General features: G+C 38.7%; 1 protein-coding gene and 1 long non-coding RNA gene across 2 annotated transcripts; both read right to left on the reverse strand.

Annotated features, from left to right (window-relative positions):
* Positions 1-6,538: 6,538 nt before the first annotated feature.
* LOC114460401 (uncharacterized) lies at positions 6,539-21,830 on the reverse strand. The gene is made up of 2 exons (XR_003673610.1): positions 21,275-21,830; positions 6,539-6,922 (listed from the first exon to the last, which is right to left on the reverse strand). It is a non-coding gene; the product is annotated as an uncharacterized LOC114460401 (long non-coding RNA).
* LOC114460365 (uncharacterized) lies at positions 10,038-14,513 on the reverse strand. Its single transcript, XM_028442294.1, has 8 exons — positions 13,968-14,513; positions 13,195-13,309; positions 12,713-13,015; positions 11,670-11,833; positions 11,346-11,489; positions 11,015-11,249; positions 10,598-10,896; positions 10,038-10,472 (listed from the first exon to the last, which is right to left on the reverse strand). The coding sequence occupies exons 1-8, from the start codon at positions 14,340-14,342 to the stop codon at positions 10,116-10,118; spliced, it is 1,992 nt and encodes a 663-aa protein (XP_028298095.1). The 5' UTR covers positions 14,343-14,513; the 3' UTR covers positions 10,038-10,115.
* Positions 21,831-27,927: the final 6,097 nt, after the last annotated feature.

Genomic DNA, 27,927 nt, shown 5'->3' on the forward strand with positions numbered 1-27,927 from the left:
CCCCCCCCCCCCTCCCCCCAGGGATGACAACCATGGCCATAGCTGCCTAGGGCACCAAGTCGCACCTCTGGCCCCCAGGTGCACCGAGCGAGCACCCCAGAGCGTGCCAGATCGTCTTTTCTCGATGCTGCCCGCGCAATGAGCCCTAGCCCCTGGGCCAAGCCCCCGTTGGGGGTGTCACCACATCACAGCCCACGAACCGGCTACAGCCCAGCAGGACCGCACAGCCCCAGCCGGCGGAAGAACAGCAGCTCAGGCCCCGCCCCCCACCAGACAGCGCAAGCCACGGGGCAAAGCCCCCCACCGGTGCACAGGCGACCGGCAACCGCCACCTCAGATAGTGAGAGTGTATGTAATATACCATTCAAGAAAACTGTCAATCACAAAAAACGTGAAAACTAGACAATAACAAAACTTTCTTCCCCAACTTAAGAAAACACAAAATATTATGAACATGTGGCTCCAACGTGATTTGACATTGTTTGGAAGAATTCTCTTAATGAAAGCTGAAGGTATCTCTAGACTAATATATCCTGCTTGATCTCTCTTTGTTCAGGAATCAACGTCTAAAGAAATGAACAAAATATTTTTCAACTTTACTTGAAAAAATAAAAAGCACAATATAAAAAAAGATAAACTGTCAGGATCCAGGAAAGAAGGGGGTTTTGAACTGTTAAATTTTGTTGATTTGAACTATATTTCTCAAAGCTCCTAAGTCTATCTGGTATTTTATTCCAAATAATATATTTAACAACCTTGGTGGTCTTCATTTTCTACTCACTTGTAATTACAATACAGCCAAAATTAACATTACAATTATGTAAACTTTATCAACAGGCTCTTCTAGCTTGGAAAATATGTTACTCTCACAATTTCTCCCCACACAAATCTATAATTTGGAATAATGAAAACATTACCATCAGAAGGAAAACAATATTTAGACAAAACTGGGTTGATTGAGGTGTTATTTCTATAAGTGATCTCTTTGACTCTGAAGGAGCATTACTAAGCTATAAGCGTTTCCTACTAATCAAATCATTCCCTGTTACTAGCAAAGAATTTAACATTGTAACCAAAGTTATTCCTGATGATTTATTCCTTTTAATGAAAAGTCACCTTCAGTTTCAAGAAACCCTAAGAGTGGAACGTCTTTTAATGGTAAATGGTTTAAATATCATGGACTGAAAGTGCACAAACAAACATATACGGAATACATTTCATGAAAAGAGGAAAATATCTCCAAGAAAAAAAGGCCTTTTGGGGAAACATTTTTACAAACATTAATTGAGAAAAGGCTTGGACACTGCCTTACAAATTTTGTTTTAATAACAGGATTAACATTTTTCCATCCAATTTGTATTTCTCCAAACTTTTAGACACCGACAATAAATGCAGCTTTTGTAATAATGAACCAGAATCCCTCTCACATTTATTTTATTACTGTATTTGTGGTGTAATTGTTTTACAATTTCCTTGTTGATATTGAACTTTACCTTGAGCTGTTGTTGGGATCAATCAATAGAGTGTGTGTGTAGAGTCACGTGATATACGGCAAGAATAACAAAGTTTAGGTCATTGTAAACTAGGAATGTGCGATATTTTATCGTTTATGATTTATCATCAAAAATATTCTCACCGGTAAGAATTTGTCATTCCACGATATAAAAGATAAATTCCCATGTCGGAAATTAGCGAAGGCCACGGGCCATTTGTCCCTTAATTTAGCTAAAAATTACCAAAAAAAACACGTGTTCCACGGGACAAAACTGTCCTTGTTTGTTGTCAACTTATTATTTTCTGGAGCGGAACATTGTTTACGGAAGCTCTGATGTGCACCTTCACACACCGCCTTCTGTCTGTCTGTCTGTGTGTGAGGTGATCGTCACGGCTACCTGAAGCTGCCGTGCTGCGATATATCATGGACCGCTACTTGGTTAAAACCAGACAACCATCCAACAAAGGGAACACATTCAAGTTCCTCCGTCATGTCCACCCAAAGTTCCACAAACACGGGGACAGAGATGAACCTGTAGCAACGATTATTAACTGGAAACTCAACTAAAGCTAACTATGCTAAGCTAACACACCGACACACAGACTGGGCTAAGAGCTAATGCTAACCACTCCAAATAAGGAACAGACCAAATAAAAAGAACACTTCTTACTGTCATAAAACCACAGACAGCCACCGATTTGTTAATGGTCAGATTTAACACTTGTATGTGTAGCGGGTCCCGGTCTGGTCTCCGCTAGCAGATGTATAGATAATTCTCCTGAGCGGAGTGCTGTAAGTGTAGGGAAGACACAGCAAAGCCTGACACACGTGACTCTTTCTCCATTCAATTGGATTACATTTATTTACACATTCAAATAAACCCCTTTCTGCATTTATGAATTATTCTTATTATTTCTGCTTGCAATGAAGCACTGTTATAACCACAGATGTTATTGTTTACACAAAATGTCCATTTTACATATTTTCACAAAAATATGAAATTCAGGATAAAACCAAAAATCAACATATTTCTTCACAATCATGTCATCGAACTGTATCACCAATCATTTATATATTCTTGTTTAAACACCTTGTTTTTAACCTCTTAATTAAGAGAGTACATTTTGTCATAACTAAACATATTTTAAGTATTTACTTAATGTAACAGAATAACCTTACATGCAGTTATTGATTTACACACACACCATTAACTAACCAACTTATTAACAATCAGAAACATGACTAACTCCTGGCTTGTCACCAAACCCAAGAACTCTAACCACACCAACAGTCTCAGTTTAAGTACAGGCCCTAAACCTAGGCTTCAGTTGTAGCACATTTGTATCCCTACATTAGCATTAGCTTAAACAACCAAACAATGTATTGCACTCACACATCATATTTCACACATAAAGATAAAACTACAAACACATTATTGTCCCACAAAACAACCCACAAATGACCAGGAGCCAATAGAAATAGGTAAAGTACACACTTACTACGGTGTCGACCGCCTTTTTGCTTACTCTCCTCGTCACGTAGCATGAAACTTACATTTCTACACACATTTTAGCTAACAGGCAACTTATCACTGGAGCACCCTATTATGTTTTAAACACCTGTACTCACATAAAAGGTGAGAAACTAACCTGTAAGTGTAGGGAAGACACAGCAAAGCCGGACACATGTGACTCTTTCTCCATTCAGTTGGATTATGAGGCACGTCCGGTGCGCACCGCTTACGTTTCAGGTTAGTGTCGCCATCTAGTGTCCGTTTCACAGCATGACATGGTAAAGAAAAATGAAACATTGCAACTACAATAAACTTAAATTGACTTTGCATGGGAAGGAAACCAAAATAAAAACATCTCAACAAAACACTCATTTTGTGAGTATCACATATGGAAGGATAAAAACTAACATGTCACATGTTGTGTGAAATAAATGTTAGCATGAATACTAATGTCACTATTAATCTGTCCCAATTTGTGAAACGCAATATTTTTTAATTATATTTCACGTGTTCACAGACAAAGCTGGTCCCATTAGATTAATGTAACTATTGAGATTATTACACCTAAATATACTGAATGATTAAATCATCAGATTGATCTGGTTCAATTATAGGAAATCAGAGAAATATTTATCAATAATAACTTTATGTAACTCATTATCAGATAAATGAAACAAGATTCAGCAACAGTAAAAACACTAATGGAGTTATTTTTGCTTTTCATGTGATATTTTTTTTTAGAAAAAAATGAATTACATATAATAACACTAATAATAATTTAAAGAACTCGTACAGTGCCTGTAGGAAGTATGCATTCATATAGTGGGCGCTTAAGGAGAGTTGCCAATTACGGGCATAATAATAACATACTCTGTCGCATTATTAAGGGTATTATTTGCAGGTGCAAAGTAAAATAACATGTGCAATTTCCCTGGTTTATTTCTATGAGACACGCGCATGATGAATGTGTTGGGTTTTTTTTACTCATTTTTATATTTTTTGTTTTAATTATTGTTTGTTGTTGCCATTGTAGTGTTATTCTGGAGTCATTTTGTGTTTCGTTTTTTTTTTTTTTTATGTAGATTTGTGCATTTCTGTTGTCATTTTAGTGTATTTTTGTATAAATATTTAGTTTTGTGTATATTGAGTCATTTTCATATTTTTGTTGTTTGGTGTATTTTTCTGTAATATATGTTTTTTTGGAGTCATTTTGTGTGTTTTTGGAGCCTTTTGTATATTTTTGTGCATTTCTGTTGTTGTTTTGTGTACTTCCTGTATAAATATTGTTTAGTTTTTTGTTTTACACAATTTGTGCATTTTTTTTGTATAATTGTTTTTTGTTGCATTTGGATTTGCATTTTGTGTGATTCTGGAGTCATTTTGTATCCTTTTTTAGTGTAGTTTTTTTGCATTTCTGTTGTCTTTTGTGTATTTTTTATTTAAATATTTAGTTTTGTGTTTTTTGAGTCATTTTCATATTTTTGTTGTTTGGTGTGTGTTGGGGGGGAATCCATTCTAAATTCATACGCACCAGTCCATCCACGTGTAAATGAGGGAATAAATGAATTACATGTAATAACACTAACAGTGACCCACATGCACTAATATATTCTATAAAATATCAGCTTATGAACTCTTTCAGTCAGCAGCTATTATAGCCTTTTTAAATGTGTCTAATGTTGATGTATTCACATTTATTTGTGTTTGTAAAAAACCTGTTCACACTAAGTTATGATTTTTTATTATGATTTTTTATTTAGCATGATTTTTATTGTTATCATGATTAATACCAGAAATTATCGGGATATTTTTTTTTTTTGTCAATATCACCCATCCCTATTGTAAACTTATTCATTTTATATGGTAAATTCTATATTCACAAATGTAAGTTCAACCAATTTACTCCCCTCTTTGTAAGCTTTCTGTGTGAATTTAAAGAATATATCAAAACTATATCCTTTATTCATACACCATTGTGTGTCCCACTGAGCAGTACCTGTATGCCTGGCCTTTGCTGGGGTTTTCAGGGTACCAATGTCCTTCAAACTTCTCCTGCAGCACCACTGCCAGACGCTTTCCAAACAAATCAATTTTCTCTGCCTTCACATTGTTTTTTAATTTTACAAGGCTTTTCAGGAAGGACACCACCTCTGCAATCTCTGCCCTCATCATGAAGCTGCACCTTCAATAATAAAAACTTATATTAATATGGCTTGTTTTTGTTTGTTTTTAATGTGTGTGTGTGTGTGTGTTATTGTTGCACAGATTTGGAGAAAATAATTTCGACTTCCCAGTTGCCACATTGTCCAAAGACACGGGTAAAATGGTGTCGGAATACCACTCAGATTCTTCTGATGAAGAGAGCAAACGTTCCTCCACCCTCATCATCCCCAACAGGAAGTGCTCTAACCAGGTAACCCATGGAGCAGAAAGCACCTCCTTCCCCACTCACCTGTTCTTAAACCACTGTTGTTTCGGTGGTTGAACTTATCTTTAACTTTTTCCTTCCCCAGACTTTAAATGCAGCAGCTCCATCATGGAATCCTGAAAATATGAGGTCAGGAATGGGTGCCAGCAATCCACAGCCCTGCAACAGAACCCCCAATCCTTGGAGAAACAAACTATGGGTACCTCCTTTACCAGAGGCAAGGCCTCCTAATGGGACTCCAACCATCAATAACATTTTTTTTAAATCAATAAATACAATTTAAAAAAGGCTTATCTTTATATTTTCTTTTTTTATCAAGTGTTTTATAGCTTGGATACTGATTGCAGGGTGACTACAAGTAGGAAGAAGTTATATTTAAAACTTTAAGACCTTTTTAATACTACCTTAAAAAAAAATTTAAGACCAAACTTACGATGGAAATACAGACCAAAGGGAAAATATATTATTTTACAATTAAAGGCATTGACGTCAGTTAATAATATACAATAAGGAAAAATGAAAGTAATCAGTTGTTCAAGAACATTTTTCAAATGTGTTTATTAATGTGGAAAGAGAACAAAAATATTGACATTGTCCTAAATTAAATTTATTGTAACACAATTCTCACAACATTTAATATCAGTGGACAATAAACTAGAAATCAAAATTGACTGGAACCTGTGAGCAAACCAAACACCAAAATGCTTTTATCAGATTCTTCACTGTGTAATGCTATATGTGGAACTTTGATCAAAAATTAGGCCTTCTAAGAAAATGTAACCAACCCACATAAGGAGCTTAATTTCTGTCCTGGCTAATGAAACTTTATGTTTCTATTATGGGCCCACCTTAGACATAACAATGTGAACACACTATTTTCATTTGAAATGTTGTGAAAACAAAAATTCTGGGATGAGGTAAAAGAGGTAGGTGAGAAGGTAAGGGAAAGAAAAAATGTCTGACTGGACATCAAGGCATGTGTCTGAGTTCTGTTGATTTGTCTTCCAGCTCCCTCTGAACTAGAGCTGCAACAAATTATTATTTTCATAATCGATTAATCGGTCGATAAATTATTTGATGAATCGGATGAAAAAACAGCACATTTTTAATTTCAGCCTGTTTATTCGTCCCATTGTGAATGTAGTGGTAGGTCACCCTAAGGTAGACTTCATTAGCTACACGTGTCCATATATCAGCAGTGAGACACAGTTTGCTGTTTGTGTTCATTGCATTCTTCACTTCCTTTAAAGTCTCTTCATATTTTCTCTCCATGAACTTTGTAAAATGTAAAACATAAATTGTGTCGTTGAGGGCAGAATGTGACCTGGATTAAAGGTGAGGATGATTGTAGTGAAGCTTCATCTTCAACCATGGACACAGACCTCATGTCAGTGATCATCATGTAGAGGATGTTCTCAGTCACAGCTTCTCTCTGTGGTTACATCATGTGTTCATCACCATGACGCCTGTCATTGTTTGATCTTTTCTGATGAAATGAGAAAGATAGTATAGCATTAGTATGTATTATAGCACAATTTACTACAACTAAAGTATTAACTTGTTTTATATGCAGTATTAGGTTAAGACATGTTCATAGTCCAAAGAGCAAAACACACACACACACTAACACATAAAGGACAAGTACCTTAAAACAATTAAACAAATTTAAGTAGATGTGATAAGTTACTTTAACCCCAGTCTAAATGTAATTAATCCAGCCTCACTCCATTACAGACCAGACTTTATCTTTAAACTATTACCACCATTATGTACAAGTATATATATAAAGCACATTTAAACCCTGTTTAAGATGATAAAATAAAATAAAAAAGTATCTCAAACACACAATGTGATGGAATAAACTTTTTTTAAAAGTCCAAGCATTCTATCATTTTGTTCTAGTGTTTTCTTTACTACTACATCTTTGTTTTTTTGTGTATTTTTTTAGTCTTTTAACTTGTTGGACATTGAAGCAAAACATAAAAAAGGTATAAATTATGATCAAACTTAAGCATAAAACACACGTGAATCATAAAACATAGTTACTAATTTGTTCAAGAAATGTCTTTGGAGTCATTAATATCAACTTTTAGCCTCAAACAGGTGAAATAAATCATTTACATTTGAATGTCCCCATTTTGGACTAAAAAATCCAAGTAAAGTGCGAGAAAACGTAATAATAATAATAATAATAATAATAATAATAAATCCTTACGGGAACAATAGGGCCAAAAACCCCACCTCATTAATTTATGAAGATTTATGTATAAACTAATAATGATTTGTCATTACTATTTACTTTTAGTTTAGTTTAAGTTCATTTATTGGTTGATAAAAACATTTAATTATAAAATTATATCAAGAAACAAAACAATAAAAGAAGAGGAAAATAACTATCAATATTTGTTTACAGTAATTCAAAGAGATACAATCAGTGTTATGATGGATGGTGAGAGAAGACATAATGTGTAATGTTGATGAACAAGTTCAGATTAACTATGACTGGGCCCACGGATCATCTCAGTGCAGAATAGCACGTACCACGTTCCTGAGAATTCAGTCAAATGACTCAGTTCCACCGAATACAACAAATCAAATCGTGCAACATTGAATTGCCTTTGAAACGATATATCACACAACTATTTCCCCATAAAGTTGGAAATTTACAGAAATAGAGGTGGGCCCCTGGGCTCCATTTAAAAAAAAAAACAAAAAAACAAAGTGAGTAGCGTTTTGAGTTCGGTAGTCCGGCCTAATAAAGTTTTGTAACCAGTGGATGGAGGTAATGCACCTTAATCAGATAAAGTTCAGTGATAGCCTAATCATTGTCTCTGGTCCAAGAGATGAACTTGGATGAAATAGAGTTCCATGCTTGAACAGTCGCTGGTCGAGCCTTGTTAAGACGTGCAGTCGTATGTTCGAGGTTGATAATATTGATCAGGCTTTGAGACCAAAATTATTTCATGCACATACCTGGAGTAAACCTATGTTTTAATATAGTTTTTTTTTCGCAGAGGTAAAACCTGCAAACATCAACTTGAGCTAAATTTGTGTTAAAGTTACATCAGAATGATAATTAAGGAGACAAAATGTGGGATTAAAAATGTAAAAAATGTTCAGTACGTCTGCTAACAGAGTTTACATGAGACCAGAATTCAGAAATGATCTGACAATCCCAAAACATGTGTAAGAATGTCCCAAGTGACGCAGTTCCACATATATGGCAGTTTTTTGTAGATTGTAATTTCATTTGGAATCTCTTATAGGGTGTAATGTAAGCTCTATGTATGGCATTGAAGTGAATTAGTGAGTGCGCTAGATTTTTGGAAGTTGAAGTGAGGTTGCACCAGATCTTCCTCCAATCCAAACTGCCCAGTTCCTTATTCCACATGGATTCAGTTGGTAGAACTTTAGCGCTATGCTCTATCAGTTCATGGTATATTAAAGAAACAGAGGGTCTATCCAGTAACTTAGAGATCAATTTTAGCATGGGATGTGCCTAAAGGGGAGAGTTCCAGGGAACTCCATAAGCTTTTAGGGCTGATCTTAGCTGAAAATAAACATAGTAAGTGAAAGCAGTAAGTGAGAAATGTGTTCTTAAGTCCTGTATCGGTCGAAGATCGTGAATGTTGTAAATAACAGAGTGTTGTATTAATTTTTTAAAGATGTCAGTAGTTTGGCCTGAACTTCTGTGAAGTTATTTTTTTGTAAAGTCTATTGATTGTATTTTGTTTTCAAAATTTATTTGTCGAACTCTTGTCTTTGCTAGAGTTGAAGACAATGAGATACAGAAACACGGACAAAACACTTTGTGGCCTCCCATAATATCTGTGGGTTAGAGAACTCTTGTGCATTAATGTCCAAAAACTCTTTTAATTGGGTTTTAAGTGAAATGATAAATCCTGAGTTAATTAGTAAGGACGTATTTAGTCGCCACCTTGGTGCTTTTATTTTAATATTGGGTAAATCAATGTTGCACAGTAGTGCAGAGTGATCGGACAGTAGTCTCGGTAAAATAGTGATGAATATATTTGTGTTAATTTGTATTATTCTGTAATTAAAGCTGGGCTGAGAAAAATATAATCTATACGGGAGAATGTCTTGTGTCTAGCAGAGAAAAATGTATAATCTCTTGCATTAGCATTTTGTATATGCCAAAGATCATGCAAAGCAAGATCTTTAATAAGTGTATTCAGCAGGTTAGACAGGGTTCCTACAGGTTTCTTCAAGTCAAATTCAAGTCTTTTTAAGTCCTTTTTAAGACCATTTATATAAAAATTTAATACCTATTTCACGGCATATTTCACAGACCTACCGGCAAAGAAAAACACTTTTTTGTTTGTTTGATCATTTATTTCTCAAACAAATGTGAAAATGTGGACTGCGTAAAGCATTATGGAAGAATTATGTAATATTGCAGCATAATAGTGAGTAGGCCTACTTACGCTACAACACCACAGCACAGACTACAGACAACAAGCCAAACAGAGGTGTGAAACACCAAAGAAATTTTCAGCAGACCACAAAAAAAAAAGATTGCTTAACACAGTTAAGTTGTTTTTTTAACATTGCTAACATTAACCAATCTACTTATTCCATGCTGGGAATATGGGGAGTACACTCTTGAGCAATACACAATTAAAATAAACTCAACAATAAATAAGATTACGATCACACAATCAACCCCTAAGTTCTGCACTCTTAGCAGTGATCTCTTTATCAAGGAGAGCCATTTCTGCCAACTTCTCCTTATGGCCTCTCCGCAGGATGTTGGACCTGGTGATCAGGTCAGCCATTTTGCTCCCTGCCTTCGCTTCAGCCTCCTCAGCCAGCCTGTCTGCATCCCTAGCCAGACCCTCAGATACCTCCTGTATGCATCTTCGCTTCACCTTCAACTCCTGAAGACAGTCCTCTGCCTCCTTCCTCTTGAGAGCCTGGTCTTTTGCCTCCTTGTTCTTTCTATTGGTCTCAAGATGGATACGATACCTTGTCCTAGCTCTTGCTACACTTGCCAGTAGCTGTTTACTGAGTGGAACCTGGGTATCGGGTTGAGAAAAGAGAACCAGAGTCAGTGACAAACTCAAGAGACCAACTATGTATGTTGATTCTATCAACTTTTAAGTCAACAACATATTACTAGTCCAGGCAGGGGTCATCTTACCTGGGTAACACCTCCATGTTGTATGATGTAGTCACACACCAGTCTCCGTGTGACCACAGTGTCCTCCTTCAAGTTATCTGACTCAACCTCTTTATTGATGGAGAATCCACGTTCAACCGTAGCTTGGCCGTGGGAGAGGATGAGCAGCTTCTTGCAGAAGGCCCACAGCTCTGGATAAGGCTCCATGGCACTGCACAGGAAGACGTCCAGCCTCTTCTGCATGGGAGGAAAGGAGAGGAAGTCCTCACTCCTGCTCTCCAAGGACAGGAGACTGTCAAACTGCTGCAGTATGACATCCCCTATGACAAAACAGATGAGAAAAAATAGAGAAAAACATTGATAAATCATTGGGCATTACCAGCAAATCAGATTGAGGATAAATTCTTGTGAAGTCTATAATTTGCCTCTTATTCCTACCTGCAGAAGTATCAGTTAGCTGTTTATCCTGAAGAAACCTCTGAACCAGCCCTTTCATGTGATTCCTGCATCTTTCGGGTTCTCTGTACATTACTGACGGATCCAGGCACACCAACTGCCTAACAGTCAGATACTTGAGGGGGCTCTTGTCCTGCACTTTCCTGATGATGTTACACAGTCCCTGCATGCACTCTCTCTTGAACTCTAGCACCCTGAGCTCTGCACCTTTGATGCTCTACAAGAGAAATTAGCCATGAATATAGAACATGTCTTCACTGACCTGGTTCAGCCTAACCATTTGTTAAACGATCTTTTGAAAACATCACACTACCTTAAGGACCGACTCTGCACCTAGACCAATGCTGATGTCTTGTGGGCTGAGCCAGATGGTGTTGTCTGTAACATCCAGTTTGGTCAGCTGCAGGGCAGTGATATCGTGGAGGACTTCTCTCTTTATGAAACGTCTGAGTAGACTCTGTCAACAGACAAACACAGAAATGTCGGGTGTGGCACATTAATCACCAACATCAAATTGTCTGATGAAGATGCACAATGTAGCCACTACTTCTAGACATCCTAACCACAAACCCCATGTTGTTAAAATGTATCAACTGAGCCCAATCAGTGGTTATTATAACGTTATGTAAATTATCACCATCATCAACTCGGTGAGATCCTTGGGGAGGAATGGGAGCACAGGATTATCTGTCTGATATTTTTTCAAGAAGGGAGTGAAGGTCCTGGCAAGTGCTGCGTAGAACTGCAATTTGGCCAAGATGAGTGGATCCTTTATGGCTGCTGCAACTGTGTCATAGGATGCTGAGAAAGAGACAGACAGACAGAGAGGCAGGAGAATTTCAACTTAGCCATATTACAAAAACTATGACAAGGCCATACCAACACCAGGATTAGGACCAGAGGTGGAAGTAATTAATTACAAATACTCAGATCACTGTAATTAAGTAGTTTTTTGGGGGTAGTTGTACTTTTATGAGTAGATTTTCAAGTCTGTAGTTTTACTTGTACTTAAGTATTCATTAATCCATGTAATCTACTAAGTTACTTTTAAAATCATAGTTGAGTACTGAGTCCAATTTTAATTCCTATCCAAAGCTTTTATCTGCATTTTTGTAGCCAGTAAGGTGATCTGATAGCAAACAAGCCGATGGAAACCGGGTCATGAGGACAGAAAACAAAACCAAACAAAAAATGGACGTTAATGATTGATCTTTCATTGATTCTGAATGAAGAATTTAACCAGTTAAAATGGATTCATGGATATTTAATCAATAGTCGCGGCTCCTCATGTCATTTAGTTTTTTGTCTGCCGGAGACATTTACTGAATAAGGAAATAAAAACTTCAAATGAGGGAAAAATGAGGGAAAAACACTTGTTTTGTATCTTATCAATGATTAATGATGAATAGATTGTTGGTGTTTTAACTTTTGGTAAAGGAAAACACACAATTTCCAGCCCTAGTCTGGAGAAGTGACGGTGACATCAGCCGTTAAAAGGAACTAATACTCTGATTACTTTGGACTTTTACTGGAGTATTTCTCTAACACCAGTACTTTTACTCTGAGAAATATTTTAGCAAAGTAACAGTACTTGTACTAGAGTACAGATTTTCAGTACTCTTTCCACCACTGATTAGGACACAGTCACAGACCTATTCACAGCATTTAAGAAGGGCCTACCTGTCCCAGGGTTGGAGAGTCTCTTTGTTTTCACAGCTTCCATGTACAGGAGAAGTGATGGCCAGACAGCCAAGGCTCTCTCCACAACCGGAAGGTTTTCTACCCAACGATGGGCACAGAAAGACAGGGGGAACACACTGGACTTGGTTATGGTGATGTAATCCTCTCTCCTGGCAGGCACATTGTGAAACAATGTGTGCATTGCTCTCAGCAACTTGTCCAGCTGCCATGCACTGAACCCACACTTGAATGCGTTGTGTAGCGTGTGTAAGCCACAGCTCCCCACACAAATGAGCTGAACACCTGAAGGTTTCATTGGAAACTTGATATTAAAAAAACAAATTCTATGTAGCAATGCTCTGTAGCACGTTTAAATAGTTTATTCAATGTAAAAGTGCACAACAAATAAAATAAATTTTTATAATTACAAATGGGTCATATACATACTCACACACACAGTGATGGCATTATAAACTCCTCACCTCCGTACTGCTCAGATTGATCTTTCTGGAAAATGTCGAAGAGTTTCCAGTTCACACTGGGCCCATCCATTGAAATGGACACCAAGTGTCTGAGGTCCAGTTTGTCCATACATTCCTTAAAAAGGGTTGCATTTGATTACTCAAGATGAGCAGCACACATTGTTAGAGAGACAGATACACACACACACACACACACACACACACACACACACACACACACACACACACACACACACACACACACACACACACACACACACACACACCACACACACCACACACACACACACACACACACACACACACACACACACACACACCCACACACACACACTACTAGTACTACACGTCATTATACTATAAGGCACAGTTGTATACTTGGGTCAGTTATATTTTAGATTTTCAAAAGAGCAAAAAAATTTACTGAATCAATTCCAACATTTTTAGAGTACATGACACATCTGTTCACTTGTGCATCTGTGCTATGAAAAAGGACTGATTAGGAACCTTACAGACGACCATTTATGTATTCTACTTGTACCAACATTATTCTTTCCATAAGTTATTAGAATTTTTATAGTTATTGTTTTTTATGTATTTTATATGTTGCTTTGGATAAAAGTGTCTGCCAAGTACATAAACATAAAAAATAAACATTGTTAAGGCAAGTACATAATTGGTCATGTGACATTGCTTTTACAGGACGATGTGTGCCCACAAAATTATATCAATATAGATTGAGAAACATTTAGAATAAAAAAGGTTATGCTTACTTTGAGATGTGACAGCAGGTCTTGTGCAGTGGAATGTCCCATAAACTGGGAGCCCAGGTATCTGGACTGAACCTGTCCCTCGTCCCAGAAGCGAACATGCACATCCAGCTGTTTGTTTTTTGTTGTCTCGTTGAGGCTCTCGTCGAACATAAGAACGAACGGCGATTTGTTTACTTTGGACACCAATTCCTCTTTGATGTGAACCGCTAAACCAAACTTGGCTATGTATGCCGTTTTGTCGGACCCACAAGTAAACGTGGTAGCGATGTCGGAATCAGGGAACATGCTTTTGAAAAGCTCTGAAATACCCTCATTTCCATTGTAGGACTGATGTTTGGCGATGGTGTTAAGAGTCCACAACACCTCTGCTTTCATTGTAGGTGTGAATCCAAAAGTTGTGCGCAGATCCACTCTACCGTTAGTTGCGGTCGTAACTGGAGGGGCTGTGCTAGCGCAAGCAGCTGGTTGGTTAACGTTATCTTCTGCTTCAGGCGCGTTAACAGTTAGCTGGCTAACGTTAGCAGGTTGAAACACTCCGTCGATGGAAAGTGTTTTTTTCCTTAGCTTTGATAGAGTTGATGTGCTTACATGACTTGGCATGAGACTCCAAAGCCTTCACACCCATGTTACCAAGCTGAATCTTTTTTTTGCATACTGTACAAAAAGCCTCAAATACGTTGTTGTCCACCGGTTTTAACCAGTGACAAAATGCTTGTTTATCTTGCCACGCTTCATTAAATTTACATTTCCCCATAACCTCAGCATGAAGTGGGTCTACATGCGATGTGCGTCCCAGTCGACGTTGACGAGAGGACGTTGAGAGAGAAGTTTAGGTCAGTCTGTCGCAAAGTGAAGTGTTCGGATCCGGGCGGCGTTGCGTTCTCAATTATTGGTTCCGCCACTGTTTATTTAGGCTATTACGGTATTTAATCAAAATAATAGTGGTTGACAAATGGAAACTTTAGAGAGGTAAATGTGATACCTGAAGTTACTGCACAAATTTCAAGACCCAGATATCAAAATTCCAGACTTTTTCAAGTCTTTTTAAGGTATTATTTCCCAATTCATAAATTCAATGCTTTTAAGACTTTTTAAGACCCCGCGGGAACCCTGGTTAGATGATAGATTGGCAGTAGCATCTGAATTTGATCTATCAAGAGATGGATTAAGGACTGCATTCAAATCACCCCCCACTACAAGGGAACAATCATTTTGTTCTAATAGTGTGTTTCCAATGAAAATAAAAAGGTCTCTATCAGGCTCATTTGGACAATATATGGATGTAAAAGCTAATTTATGATTAAGAATGGATTTCCCGGTCCCTCATCTTGGACCCTGCTCTCCTCTGGGACTTCTATGCTGGGCATCCCACTAAGCCGGGTCGGCCGCCAGGAGGCGTCCCTTGAGGGGGGGGTACTGTTAGGGTTTGTTCTGTTTCCCCTCCCCCTTGTTTTTTTGTTTCTCTACAGGGCTGTTGGGTGACGGGGGCGTGGCTGAGACCTGCAGCAACGAGGCACACCTGATCCTTGTTGATGAGCCTGATACAAAAGCTCTGTTCAGTCCTCTCCACGCTGCCAGAAAATTCCGTCACGCTCGGTGCTGTTAGAGCTGTTTTGTTTGATCACTAAGGATTTTTGATACTTACCTGTTTCCTCCTTTGTTCAGGATATCTTCTGTGCCTCACTGCGTTCCTGGGTCCGTCCGCTCCCAGCCAGCCTCCGTCACCTCAGCCACTTCGGGTTTTTTTGTAAAATAAATTCTTAAAGCTTTCCTGTCTCCGTCTCCGCTTTGGGGTCCAACTTGAATCCTTAACAAAGCCGACCAGCCTTATGTAATTCCTTCGCCCCCTGTCCTCTAGGTCCGTCAACTTTGTGGTAAGGAGGTCAAGCTGCAACTTTAGCTCGCTAAGCGAACGCCTAAATTCCCATGCAGCGGCCTGCACAGCATCCATTTGGAGTTCATTGGTAATGCCATTCACGGCTTCAGCAGTCTTTTGTATTTCTGTTCGCATGTCATGTAAAGCTGGTACCAGGATCGAATCCACAGCATCCCTAATGGCGGAGGCAACAGCTGAATCCAGTACACCGCGTTGATCTTCAAGCGCTAGCTTAATGCCGTTAGCAATGGCTGCATCCAGTTCTTCCTTCGAGATGGCAGATTCTTTAGTTTTTCTTTATAAGCGACTGTTCAGCCTCCCTTTTCCAAGCGTCTTTGGTTGAGGAAGTACTCATGATTTTATTTTATTTTTTGAATTTATTTATTCAGTTTATTTCCGACATGGTTACATTCACTTTTTTTTTTTTTTTTTTTACATTTTTTGTACATGCCGAAAAAGGAGACGAGAGAAGCAGTTTGCTTATCCGGGTCCCGTCCCCTGTTTTACCATTGCAGATTTACATGGGTTTACATGTCTCTCTGGTCAAAACATTCTTGATTTCTTCTTTTTTGTGTATTCTCATCTGTAGTCAGTGTTGTCCTCTATCTTTGTTTGTGTTGGCTTGTTCCCTGTCAGACGTTGTTAGCATTCCTCCAGTTCAAGAATAGTTCCTCTTTCGAAGGTGTTTGGAAGATTCTTCCCTTTTCATCCACAATGTCACCTTGTTTTGTCTCTACATCAAGGGTAATCCAGCTGTTGTTAGTTCTATTGGCAGTGTTGTATTTTCCACTGTCTGATGATGGGATCAGATCCAACTTGTATAAACACATCACCACATCCCAGTTCACAAGCAAAGTAGTATTTTAATGTAATATATCTTAGTTCATAAGCGTGTTTCTAACTGCTGTTGTTAGTTTTATTGGCAGTGTTGTATTTTCCACTGTTAGATTTAACTTGTATAAACACATTATTATATCTTAGTTCATAAGCAAGGTAGTAATTTCATTGTATATAAAAAAAAATCGTGTTTCTAACTGCACATATGACAATAAACACTTTGAATTTAAATTTAATGTAATCCTTAATCACCCCACCACCTAGCAATTAAAATGAATAAATGACAGACCTTTTTTACTCTTGGTTTTCACATTTAATTCGGTCTCCGTAAAATAATCACAGTCTGAGTTTTGTTTCCAGTGTTTATATAGATCTGGGTCCATATCCATGATTACCATCAGTAATGTTGTTGTTTAGGTGGATCCTTCGTATTTTCCCAAGTTGTCCATCGTCTTGATGAGAACTGGTTTTCCGTCCTCTTCTTCCAGGATGTAAATCCTGCAGTTTTTTGACCATGTCTTCAAAATCTTTCCTTCTTTTTTTATTTGGCGTGCTTTCCATGCAATGCTTGCATTTTGTTTCGTCAGGTTTTCATTGATGTACACCTTCGTTCCCTTGAGTTTGTTTCCTTGCTTGATTATTTCTCCTTTGAATTTTATATTCGTGAAGGTTATTTTTACAGCTCTGTTATCATTTTTCTTTGGCAGGAGATGGCAGGAGTTGATGTTGTCAGGGTTCAGGACAATGTCCTTCGACTTCAGGTAGTCAATGACCTGTTGTTCAATCGATTTTGTTTCACTCCTGGGTTTTATCTTTAGGCCTGTGATGATGACATCTTTCTCTCTTTCCTTTTGTTCCAGCTGTTCAACCCTCGCGTTCAACAATTTTATCTCTTCAGCATTTCTTTCATTCTTTTCTTTCAGTACCTTTGTTTCGCTTTGTAGTCTTTCCAGTGAATTTTCCAGCGTCTTTTCCAACGACTTTATCTCGGCAGTTTTGTAGACCCTCGCGTATCATCTCCTTGACCTCTTCCAAACCCGAATTGGGTTCTGAAGGGCCTCCCTGCGGTTTTTTCACCATTTTCCTTCAGTCTTGGGCCCAGTTTTTCAGGCTGTTCAGGCTGTTCAGCTGTAGCCAGCTGTAGCCAAGGTCGTGTTATCGGAGCAAAGAAAAACACGTCTGCTCTCACCAAAGACCAGAGAACATGATGAGATGGACGTTGAAGTATTTGTTGTATAATATCGGATTATTGAAAAAAAATGACTATGCTAGGCAGAGATAGACACTACGCTGGCATCGCAGTCCAGGGATCACGTGATCCCAGTAGGAAAGTCTCTTGTTTAATAAATTTACTGGTAATGTCTTGGAAACTCATGGCAAAAGATGGCAGATGGATTATAACTGTATTCAAACTAGACAATTCTCTTTTCATACTATGCAATGTATATGGTCACAATGGAGTAACTCAAGCTAAAAATATGTTTTATCAGATTTATTCCAAAATTCAGTATTGACAAGGAAAACAAAGATGCACAACTAATTATTGGAGGTGACTATAATGATGCTCCAAATGATTCAATAGATAGAATCCTGGAAAAAAAAACTCTCAAAACTTCTGTTTTAAAGCTACATCTTACCAAACTGAAAAACTTCTTGTGACAGACATCGTGAATGACATTGAGTTTTTTAACCCTAGCTGTAAGGAATTTACCTGGTGTAATGCTAGACGCACTCAACACTCTAGAATAAACTCATGGTTAACATCTTCATCTTGTATACAATTTATATCTGAGGTTTCACATTTACATGCTCCATTATCTGATCACAAAATGATTTTGATTCTTGTTTCTGGTTCCAACAATAATAATTTAAGAGGATACTGGAAGCTAAATAAAAACTTACTTAAAGATACAATCTTTCAACACTTTGTGAAACAAAATGCACTAAATATTTTCAATAATGAAAAGTTAAATAATATTCAAAAATGGGAGTATTTCAAATTCAAAATTAGAGAAACTGCTATTCATCGTAGCAAAGAAATAAAGAAAATTAACAATGCAAAAGAAAGAGGAGTTATGGATAGTTTAAAGCCCTTATTAAATAAAGAGAATCTTTCTATAAGAGAGCAAACAAAAATATTACAACTCTAAAAAGAAATGGATAAATTATATAATGAAGCAGTCAAATTATAAACGATCTAGAGCTAAATGGCTGGAAAATGGAGAACAAAATTCGACTTATTTCTTTGCACTTGAAAAACGTAATAAAAAAAGAATGAATATGTCGGCACTAAAATTAACGACAACTTAAACACTAATCCTAAAGACATTTTAGAATATGTTTGTTCATTCTAAAAAAAAATATATGAATCTAAATTCAATTCAGAACACTGTGAGGATTTTTTAATACAATCAAAGAATTTATCCCTACTATTTCAGATCATTTCAAGAAGAATTGTGATAAACCTCTCTCAAACTTTGAACTTATTGAAGCCCTAAAACATTAGAAAAAAGGTAAATATCCTGGAATTGATGGTTTAGTCACAGAGTTTTATCTATTTTTCTGGGAGATTATTGAATTCCCATTAATGAATATGTACAAAGATTGCATTGCTAATCAAGAAATGACAGCCACTCTGAAACAAGGATTAATAAGCTTGATTCCCAAACCAAACAATGATTCTTTATGCATAGAACATTGGAGGCCAATTACTCTCCTAAATATTGATTATACATAATTCTCACTTGTTTTTGCCAGACACATAAAAAGAGATCTTGGCGAAATCATGAATGAAACACAGACAGGTTTTATGTCAAATCAACACATAAGTAATAACATTAGACTAATCTTGGATTTGCTTGATTATTCTGAACATGTGGACTCAGAGGTAGTTATAATTTTTATAGACTTCTACAAAGTATTTGACACTCTGAAACATCCATTTATATACAAGATTTTAGATCTCATGGGTTTTGGGGGAAGTTTCATTTCAATTGTTAAAATGCTTTACAAAGATAACAATAGTAACTTAATGATTTACCGGAGCACTTCCAAAAGATTCCCTGTTAATAGATCTGTTCGTCAAGGTTGTCCAATTTCACCAATTCTTTTACTAATCGCAACAGAATTCCTTTCATTACAAATTTTAAACAGCTCTAAAATTAAAGGTTTATCAATAATTCAAAAAGAAATTTGAACTACGCAATTGGCAAATGATACAGTTTTGTTTTTAAAAGATAAACACCACATTGAACCAGCAATACAATTAATTAAAACATTTTCCAAAGCATCAGGCTTACAACTCAACATAGGTAAATGTGAAATATTATCCATACATGATACAGAGAGTGAGAGTGTATGTAATATACCATTCAAGAAAACTGTCAATCACAAAAAACGTGAAAACAAGACAACAACAAAACTTTCTTCCACGACTTAAGAAAACACAAAATATTATGAACATGTGGCTCCAACGTGATTTGACAATGTTTGGAAGAATTTTCATAATGAAAGCTGAAGGTATCTCTAGACTAATATATCCTGCTTTATCTCTATTTGTTCAGGAATCAACGTCTAAAGAAATTAACAAAATATTTATCAACTTTACTCGGAAAAATAAAAAGCACGATTTAAAAAAGATAAACTTTCAGGATCCAGGAAAGAAGGGGGTTTTGAACTGATACATTTTGTTGATTTGAACGATATTTTTAAGATTAAATAGATAAAGGAATGTCTCAAAGCTCCTAATTCTATCTGGTATTTTATTCCAAATAATATATTTAACAATCTTGGTGGTCTTTGTTTTCTACTCACTTGTAATTACAATATAGCCAAATTACCATTCAAAATATGTAAATTTTATCAACAGCCTCTTCTAGCTTGGAAAATATGTTACTCTCACAATTTTTCCCACACAAATCTATAATTTGGAATAATGAAAACATTACGATCAGAAGAAAAACAATATTTAGACAAAACTGGGTTGATTGAGGTGTTATTTCTATAAGTGATCTCTTTGACTCTGAAGGAGCATTACTAAGCTATAAGCGTTTCCTACTAATCAAATCATTCCCTGTTACTAGCAAAGAATTTAACATTGTAACCAAAGTTATTCCTGATGATTTCTTCCTTTTAATGAAAAGTCACCTTCAGTTTCAAGAAACCCTAAGAGTGGAACGTCTTCTAATGGTAAATGGTTTAAATATCATGGACTGAAAGTGCACAAACAAACATATACGGAATACATTTCATGAAAAGAGGAAAATATCTCCAAGAAAAAAGGCCTTTTGGGGAAAGATTTTTACAAACATTAATTGGGAAAAGGCTTGGACACTGCCTTACAAATTTTGTTTTAATAACAGGATTAAAGAAAATCTTACACAATATTTTTCCATCCAATCTGTATTTCTCCACATTTTTAGACACCGACAATAAATGCAGCTTTTGTAATAATGAACCAGAATCCCTCTCACATTTATTTTATTACTGTATTTGTGGTGTAATTGTTTTACAATTTCCTTGTTGATATTGAACGTTACCTTGAGCTGTTGTTGGGATCAATCAATAGAGTGTGTGTGTAAAAAAAATAAAGTACCTAAGTGATGACACGCAGTCCGACTGTTGTACACATTCCTCCAAAGAATAGAAGACGCACATGGTGTCAGAAGTGGGATGCACCTAAACCAAGGTTCCATCACGGTCTTCAGCAGATAGAGAGGAGAAAGCATCGCTATGGCAAGTGACGGTGAGGACGAGCAGGGCCGGGTCGGCGTTACCAGGAGGGCTAGCGCACCCAGTGCTACATTCAGCATCCAACCACCGGAGGCCTTCGACTTCTCCCATCCAAACGAGTGGACAAAGTGGATCCAGAAGTTTGAAAGGTTCAGGCAAGCAAGCAATCTGTCTTCAAACTCAGAAGAAAACCAGGTAAATACCTTAATTTACTGCATGGGAGAGGGTTGAAGCTAAACAATGCCGATCAACATGAATATGCTAAAGTGAAGGAGGGCTTTCAAAACTTTTTCATAGTTCAGAAGTATATTGTTTACAAAAGAGCACGCTTCAACATGCGGAAACAAGAGCCAAATGAGACTGTAGATGCATTTGTCACTGCCCTGCATGCACTAGCAGAACATTGTAATTATGGACAATTGCATGATGAGCTGATCGAGACAGGATAGTCGTTGGGCTGGCTGACAAGAGACTTCCAGAACGTATTGTCACGGCAAATTTGCAGTTGCCCTCATTTGGAAACATAATTTGTGCTCTGGTTGAATGATGAAGTACAGTCAAAGCATGATGATTTTATAAAAAAAGGTCTATTATAAACTAAATGAAAAAGAGTACAAAAAAAAGGTCTTTCATCCTGTCGGAAGGGCAAGCGACCAAAAGTCACCATAACAATAACAATTCCCCACTTTTGGTCGCCATCAACGACCAAATCAAGAAACAAAATTATTATATTCCATGAGAATAACCTTGGATCCACCTTTGCTGTCTGTCAGGGTTAACCATTAGCATTGTTATTGTCATACATTGGATATATTCTTTTTTTGTGAGACAGACATACGCATCTGTGAAAGCAAGAAAAATGTGGAAATAAGCAAAAACCTTTAAAAACGTCATCATTATTATCAATGACATGAATCATCAAACATCAAAACCTCTACTACCATCTCGATAAGCAAAAATCCCAATTTATATCAAGGACATCACTCACATTCATTGACTGAGCTCAGTGGTCCCATTGGTAACTGGGGTCACCAATAGCCGGAAGAATAGTGGAACCATGGTTAGAACCACCCCACTTGATTGGCGGCATCATGAGTGAAGAATGAGTGTTTTCCTCAATCACAGCAGAAGGGCTTGTGACTGTATCATCTTGCAGCCAGGTGTGAGGTTGTCCACCCTCCACCTAGCTATAAGCCTTCCATGGGTGTGGCTTATAAACAAAGCAAAGTAAGAACAAAAGTCCCAAGTCGGCGGGGTCCTCAGGGCTTGATCTAGGCTCTCGTTTTAGAACGTTTTTTCCAACTGAGTGTGTGTCTCATGAAAAAGGATCAGCTCCTGTGATCCCACAAGGCAAAGGAACGCTTCTTTGTACACCGCACCTGAGAAGCCAGTTTAGACGGCGTAGTTGTTACTGCACCGCCCCACTCAGTGGCCTTGTCGGTTCCCCCTTTGTTGTTGTCAGCCCGTGTTAGCATTAGCTGGTGTCGACAGTCGTCTGCTTGGATCCATGTCACCCACTCCGCAACCTTCACTGCCGTGTGGGTCGTCAGCTGAACTTGGAAAGGGCCGGTCCACCTCTGGTTGATCCACCTCTGGTCAGCATTGTAGATGATCAAACAGTCATCAGGCGAATATCGTGCAGATGATCGGTTGTTGTCAGAGGAAGGGTAGTCTCCAAACACCTGGCAACCTCTCTTGGGATCGGTTGGTACCTGAACAGAAGAAAAGAGGGGAAAACAAAACAAAACAAAAATAAAACAAAGTAAAATAAAATAAAATAAAACTAGTTGAAAGAGAAGGGGTGTTAGGGTTAGTTAACTAACTAAATGAATTGTTAGTATGGCTTTGTCAGCTCGGTTATAGCTTCCAGGAAGAGAGAGACAGGTCAGAGGTCGGGATCGGTGCTGCTGCACAATCACACAATGGTTAGGAGTGGGTTAGTGAGCTTTTAACAATGCCCAGCTCAAAGTTATCTGTAGCCCATTCACACATGAGTGGGAAAATATGAGGCTGAAAGAAAAGCACTTTCCTGGAGCGAGGTGAAGTGTAGCTGGAGTTGCAGTGATTCTCAAACTGTGGTACGTCTATGTTATGTATAAATGTTCTTACTGGAGCCACAGACCATCAGGAAACAGTTAATGCAGTTTACAGTAGTTTAATCTCCAAAGTTGTTGCCACATGGTTCTGCAAGGCAAGGTATATTCCATTCAGTAATATTAAACAATATATAATACACAAGGTTAAACAATATATAATACACAAGGTTAAACAATATATAATACACAAGGTTAAACAATATACAACATTTGGTTGCAGGTTACTTACATTTGTAACAAACAAAGGACGCATGAGCAACAGCATGGAGCACAGCAGGTGCTGCACAGGTGTGCCTGTTAGTAGTCTCTCTCTTGGGTGTGGCTTCTTGTCCCCTGGTGCCTCCATCTAGTGGGCACCTGTGAGACTGCTACATTGGCATTCATTTACTGTGGTTTTTGACAATATATATATGTATTGTGGTGGTGGACAAAGAGCAGAGGAAAGCCGTTGTGGTCGACATAGCAATACCAAGCGACTTCAACATCAGGAAAAAGGAACATGAGAAACTAGAGAAATACCAGGGGCTCAGAGAAGAGTTGGAGAAAACCTGGAGGTTGAAGGCATCGGTGGTGCCCGTGGTCATTGGGGCACTCGGGGCAGTGACCCCCAAACTGGAGGAGTGGCTCCAGCAGATCCCAGGAAATACATCAGACATCTCGGTCCAGAAAAGTGCAGTTCTAGGAACAGCAAAGATACTGCGCAGAACCCTCAAGCTCCCAGGCCTCTGGTAGAGGACTCGAGCTTGGAGACAGAAAAAAAAGAGACCGCCCGCGGAGGGTGAGGAAGAGATTTTTTATTTTTTTATGTTATTTTAATATTATATATATTATATTATGTATAATATTTATTTTATTATAAATATATATTGTATATTATTTAGTTATATATACTATAAACATGACAACACAATTCTCCAAAATAATAATACCAATAAAAACACCTATAATTGTAAAACAACCAGTTAAATAAACATGCCAGAAATAAATAATAATAATGAAACAATAATAATATCTGGGACTGCGAGGCCAAAAACTCGTCCATTGCCTTTTTAAAGTCTGCAAGTGTTTCAAAAGTCTTGCCACTCAGTCCTCTGGAGGTAGATGACATGGTTTTTGTACAGAAAAGTTTTTTTCTTGTATTTTGCGTGTCCTTGAGTGGACTGGCCGCAAAGCACACACGTGTAGAGTGTCACTGCCTGAAGGTTTGTGCCGCCACGCTCAGCTCTCTTCTTTTATACAAAGTTGATCTAGACGGGGGAGCTGGCTGAGGAAAGCGGTTGTGAAAACAAAAAAGATGGCTGCTGTTGCTGGGGGTAAAGAGCTGGAGGTAATGGCAGGTGTGCAGTTGTGATGGGCTGACTTAACAGGGAGGTGGACTGGAGTCCTGCTGCTGTGGAAATGATCTGAGGTGCTAGTGACTGCTGAGGGTGGACTGCAGTAGCAATCCTCAGTTTGCATTTTCCTCGTTCCCGCCATAGACGGCGTGAACTCATACTGGACTTGAGGTCGACTGGTGTGCGGTCTTTGATCTGGGAGCTCTGCTGTGGGGGGTGGGCTGGCACTGGACATACTCTGCTTCGACGGAGGATAGCAGAACCTTGGTCTGTGACATTTACGGCTGACAGAGCCTCCTGTCTCTTGATGTACTCAGCAACACATTTTGTGTTGATTTTCAGGAGGGGAATCCCAAGTTTGCTGAGTTCAGGGTCGTCCACTGTCACTCTCTGCTGCACCCGCTGATACAGTTTGGTGATCTCATGATTGAGCGGGGACCCACGAGCCTTTGTGCCACAGCCAGGATGAAGCCACAGCTGTTTAATGATGCAGTACATCAGGCGGTTCTTTCTGGGGTCCACCACGTGAGCGGCTGAGTAACGCTTACTGAACTTTAGCTTTTGCACCAAAGAAGACTCAGACGGCTCACCGTTGGTGCGTTACCCCAGCGTGCCGAGTACAGCCTGTCAAAACTCCTGATGCTGCGATCATGGAGGTCAAGCTTGTTCCAGGCGCTGACAACGCTCCGTCTTGTAGATTCACTGAGAGCAAGCTTTCATGGAGTCCTCCGTGTCAGCAGCAGCAACCACCACCTCATCGTCCTCATCCTCGGCCACTAGAAGAGTCTCTTTGCTCTGAGCGTAATGCTTAGAAGTGCAAAAAGGTTCAGACGACTGGGAAAACAAATACTCCAAGCCAATCCGCTCGTCCCCAGCAGGAACAGGAGGTCTGTAATTGACCTCCTCTAACTCGCCAAACAACTCCTGGCACCTCTCATTCAGGCGGTGTGTCAGAGGAGACACATACACCCTGTTTTTCCTCCCCTTTCTTCCTTTAACACTCGCTGAGTCCCTGTCAGAGTTCCAACGTGCATTGCATTGAGATAGACCTGGAAGGGGACGGCGGCACAACGAGGCCCAGGAATCATGCTCGGCAGGAAGGAGTGAAAGCCCTCCAGGCTGTTGCTTCCTCTCACTGTGATGTAGTATGGCAGGCGCACATCGTTACGTGTGACGTACTTGACAATGGTATACATGTCTCTCCCTGGTGGATCCTGTATGCATTCCAGGTGTCTCTGCTGGTTCCCCCAGACCCGGTCGATGGCTGATGGATCTTTGAACAGATGGACTTGGTTCTCGTCCATCCCAGCCGCTCCCTTCAGGATGTCAATGACACGCTCAAAACGCACAAAGGTCTCTTGGGCTCGAACTGTGATCCTCCTGACAAAATGTATGAGATCATATTTGCCCACGTGCTAGTCAATGATCTGAGCATCAGTCAGATGATCAAACTTTGTAGGATGCCCTGCACGTATGGCTTGGATGAGCAATGCCATGTCATCTTTAATATATGAGAAGACCGCAGCAGAGAGGGCAGACTTAAAGAGTGAATACTTTGCATGGTGATCCATCCGTATTGCAGCATCAAACCTTTTGATCCAGTGGAAGATGTCCAGCCGGACCATCATTCCATACTCGGCCCACTCTCTGAGGAGCTTCTCCAGGGACGATACACCATGCACATGACAGCAGCCGCGGTCCACATACATCAACTCAGGAGGTGCCTCCCCTGCTCGCTTGTACCTGGCCATGAGACCGTCAGCCATCGGCCTGATTTGTCCAGAGACTCTTCGCAAGTGAGGACCGACATGAGGATCTGACCGAGTTCATTGGCCACGTTGGTGCACCAGCCCGCTCTGCCCTTTCCCTCGCCAGCGAGTTTCTTGCAGATCTGTTGATTTAAAAAAAAGGGAGTCAACAAGTTAGTGGAGAATATAGCATAATAAAAATAAAATTATCAGATGTATGTTTTAAAGCTTCCTTTTTTTACAATTAAACAAAATCTTTCTGTAATAATCTTTTTTCTACAATTATTTTCATAATGACAATATTGTTTTGTATTCCAGTATTTATTATTATATTATATGAAGCACTGTTGTGGCATATGGACCAAAAGCCAGTTTTTCCACGCCACGGTAGGCTAAGCAAGGAGGGATATAACGGTGATGACACGCACGCCAAAAAATTGCACAGAGTTGAGAGGTTTATTGTTCCAGATCGCGTTGGAGACATAGGGACTTACTGTAGTAGCATGCATTGGTTGCCTTACAGATATCTCATGACAGTGCAGATTTTTGATGGATCACAGGATGATGCAGTCAACAGAAAGTAGCTCTCCCAAGCTCACTCAACCAGCATGATGCAAACAAAAAACACCCCCAGGTGAGCGCACGTACTAATAGAAACTACTCCCACAGTGCCACACCCAATCAACATGATGCAGAAGCGTGAATACTCTGAGTGCATGCACAATACCCATTCACATGCATGAACCTCATTTATAAACAGGTGAGAAACAACCAAACTCTGTACAGCTCCTACAAGCACATTGAGACATTTTTTTCTATATCTATAAGGATAAATTAAACTGATTTTCTCATACTTACGGAATTTGTTGCTGTAAAAAGTGCTGTAAGCCACAGTCTTTGCTCTGCGACATAGACAAAAAATGCATTATTGCTATCCGTCCCCAAAGTGTGTCTTTGAATGGGGAAAATTAGTTTCTAGGCTTATCTGCTTTTAAATCATTTTTAAAAGTACATTGATGGTGTAGGAGGAAGATGCACAAGGTTGTAGATGTTTTGAGTAATGACTTTTTACTCTGTGATCATTGATATTTTGATCTGTGTTTTATAATAATCTGTTACTTTGTTGAAGCGTGCTGCTTCTGCCTGTCTTGGCCAGGACACTCTTGTACAGTAGATTCTTAATCTCAATTAGGTTTTTCCTGACACTAAAACATTTAAATAAAACATGTTACTGTGTCAAAGTTACCTTCCTGGTGGAGTCATATTTGAGGACTTTGCCAAAAGTGGACATGATCTGAGTGCGGTAGTCCTCGATGTTCTCTACTTCAGAAATGAGGT

Source organism: Gouania willdenowi, unplaced genomic scaffold, assembly GCF_900634775.1.
Source record: "Gouania willdenowi unplaced genomic scaffold, fGouWil2.1 scaffold_434_arrow_ctg1, whole genome shotgun sequence".
Lineage (NCBI taxonomy): Eukaryota > Metazoa > Chordata > Actinopteri > Blenniiformes > Gobiesocidae > Gouania > Gouania willdenowi.

Bases quoted from the DNA above. Each gene is read 5' to 3' on its own strand.
- LOC114460365 (XM_028442294.1), bottom strand. From the start codon at position 14,342: ATGAAAGCAGAGGTGTTGTGGACTCTTAACACCATCGCCAAACATCAG. The intron at 13,016-13,194 runs GTGAGGAGTTTA...TGAAACCTTCAG, and splicing joins TCAATCTGAGCAGTACGGAG to GTGTTCAGCTCATTTGTGTG. The intron at 10,473-10,597 runs GTAAGATGACCC...CCCGATACCCAG, and splicing joins AACATGGAGGTGTTACCCAG to GTTCCACTCAGTAAACAGCT.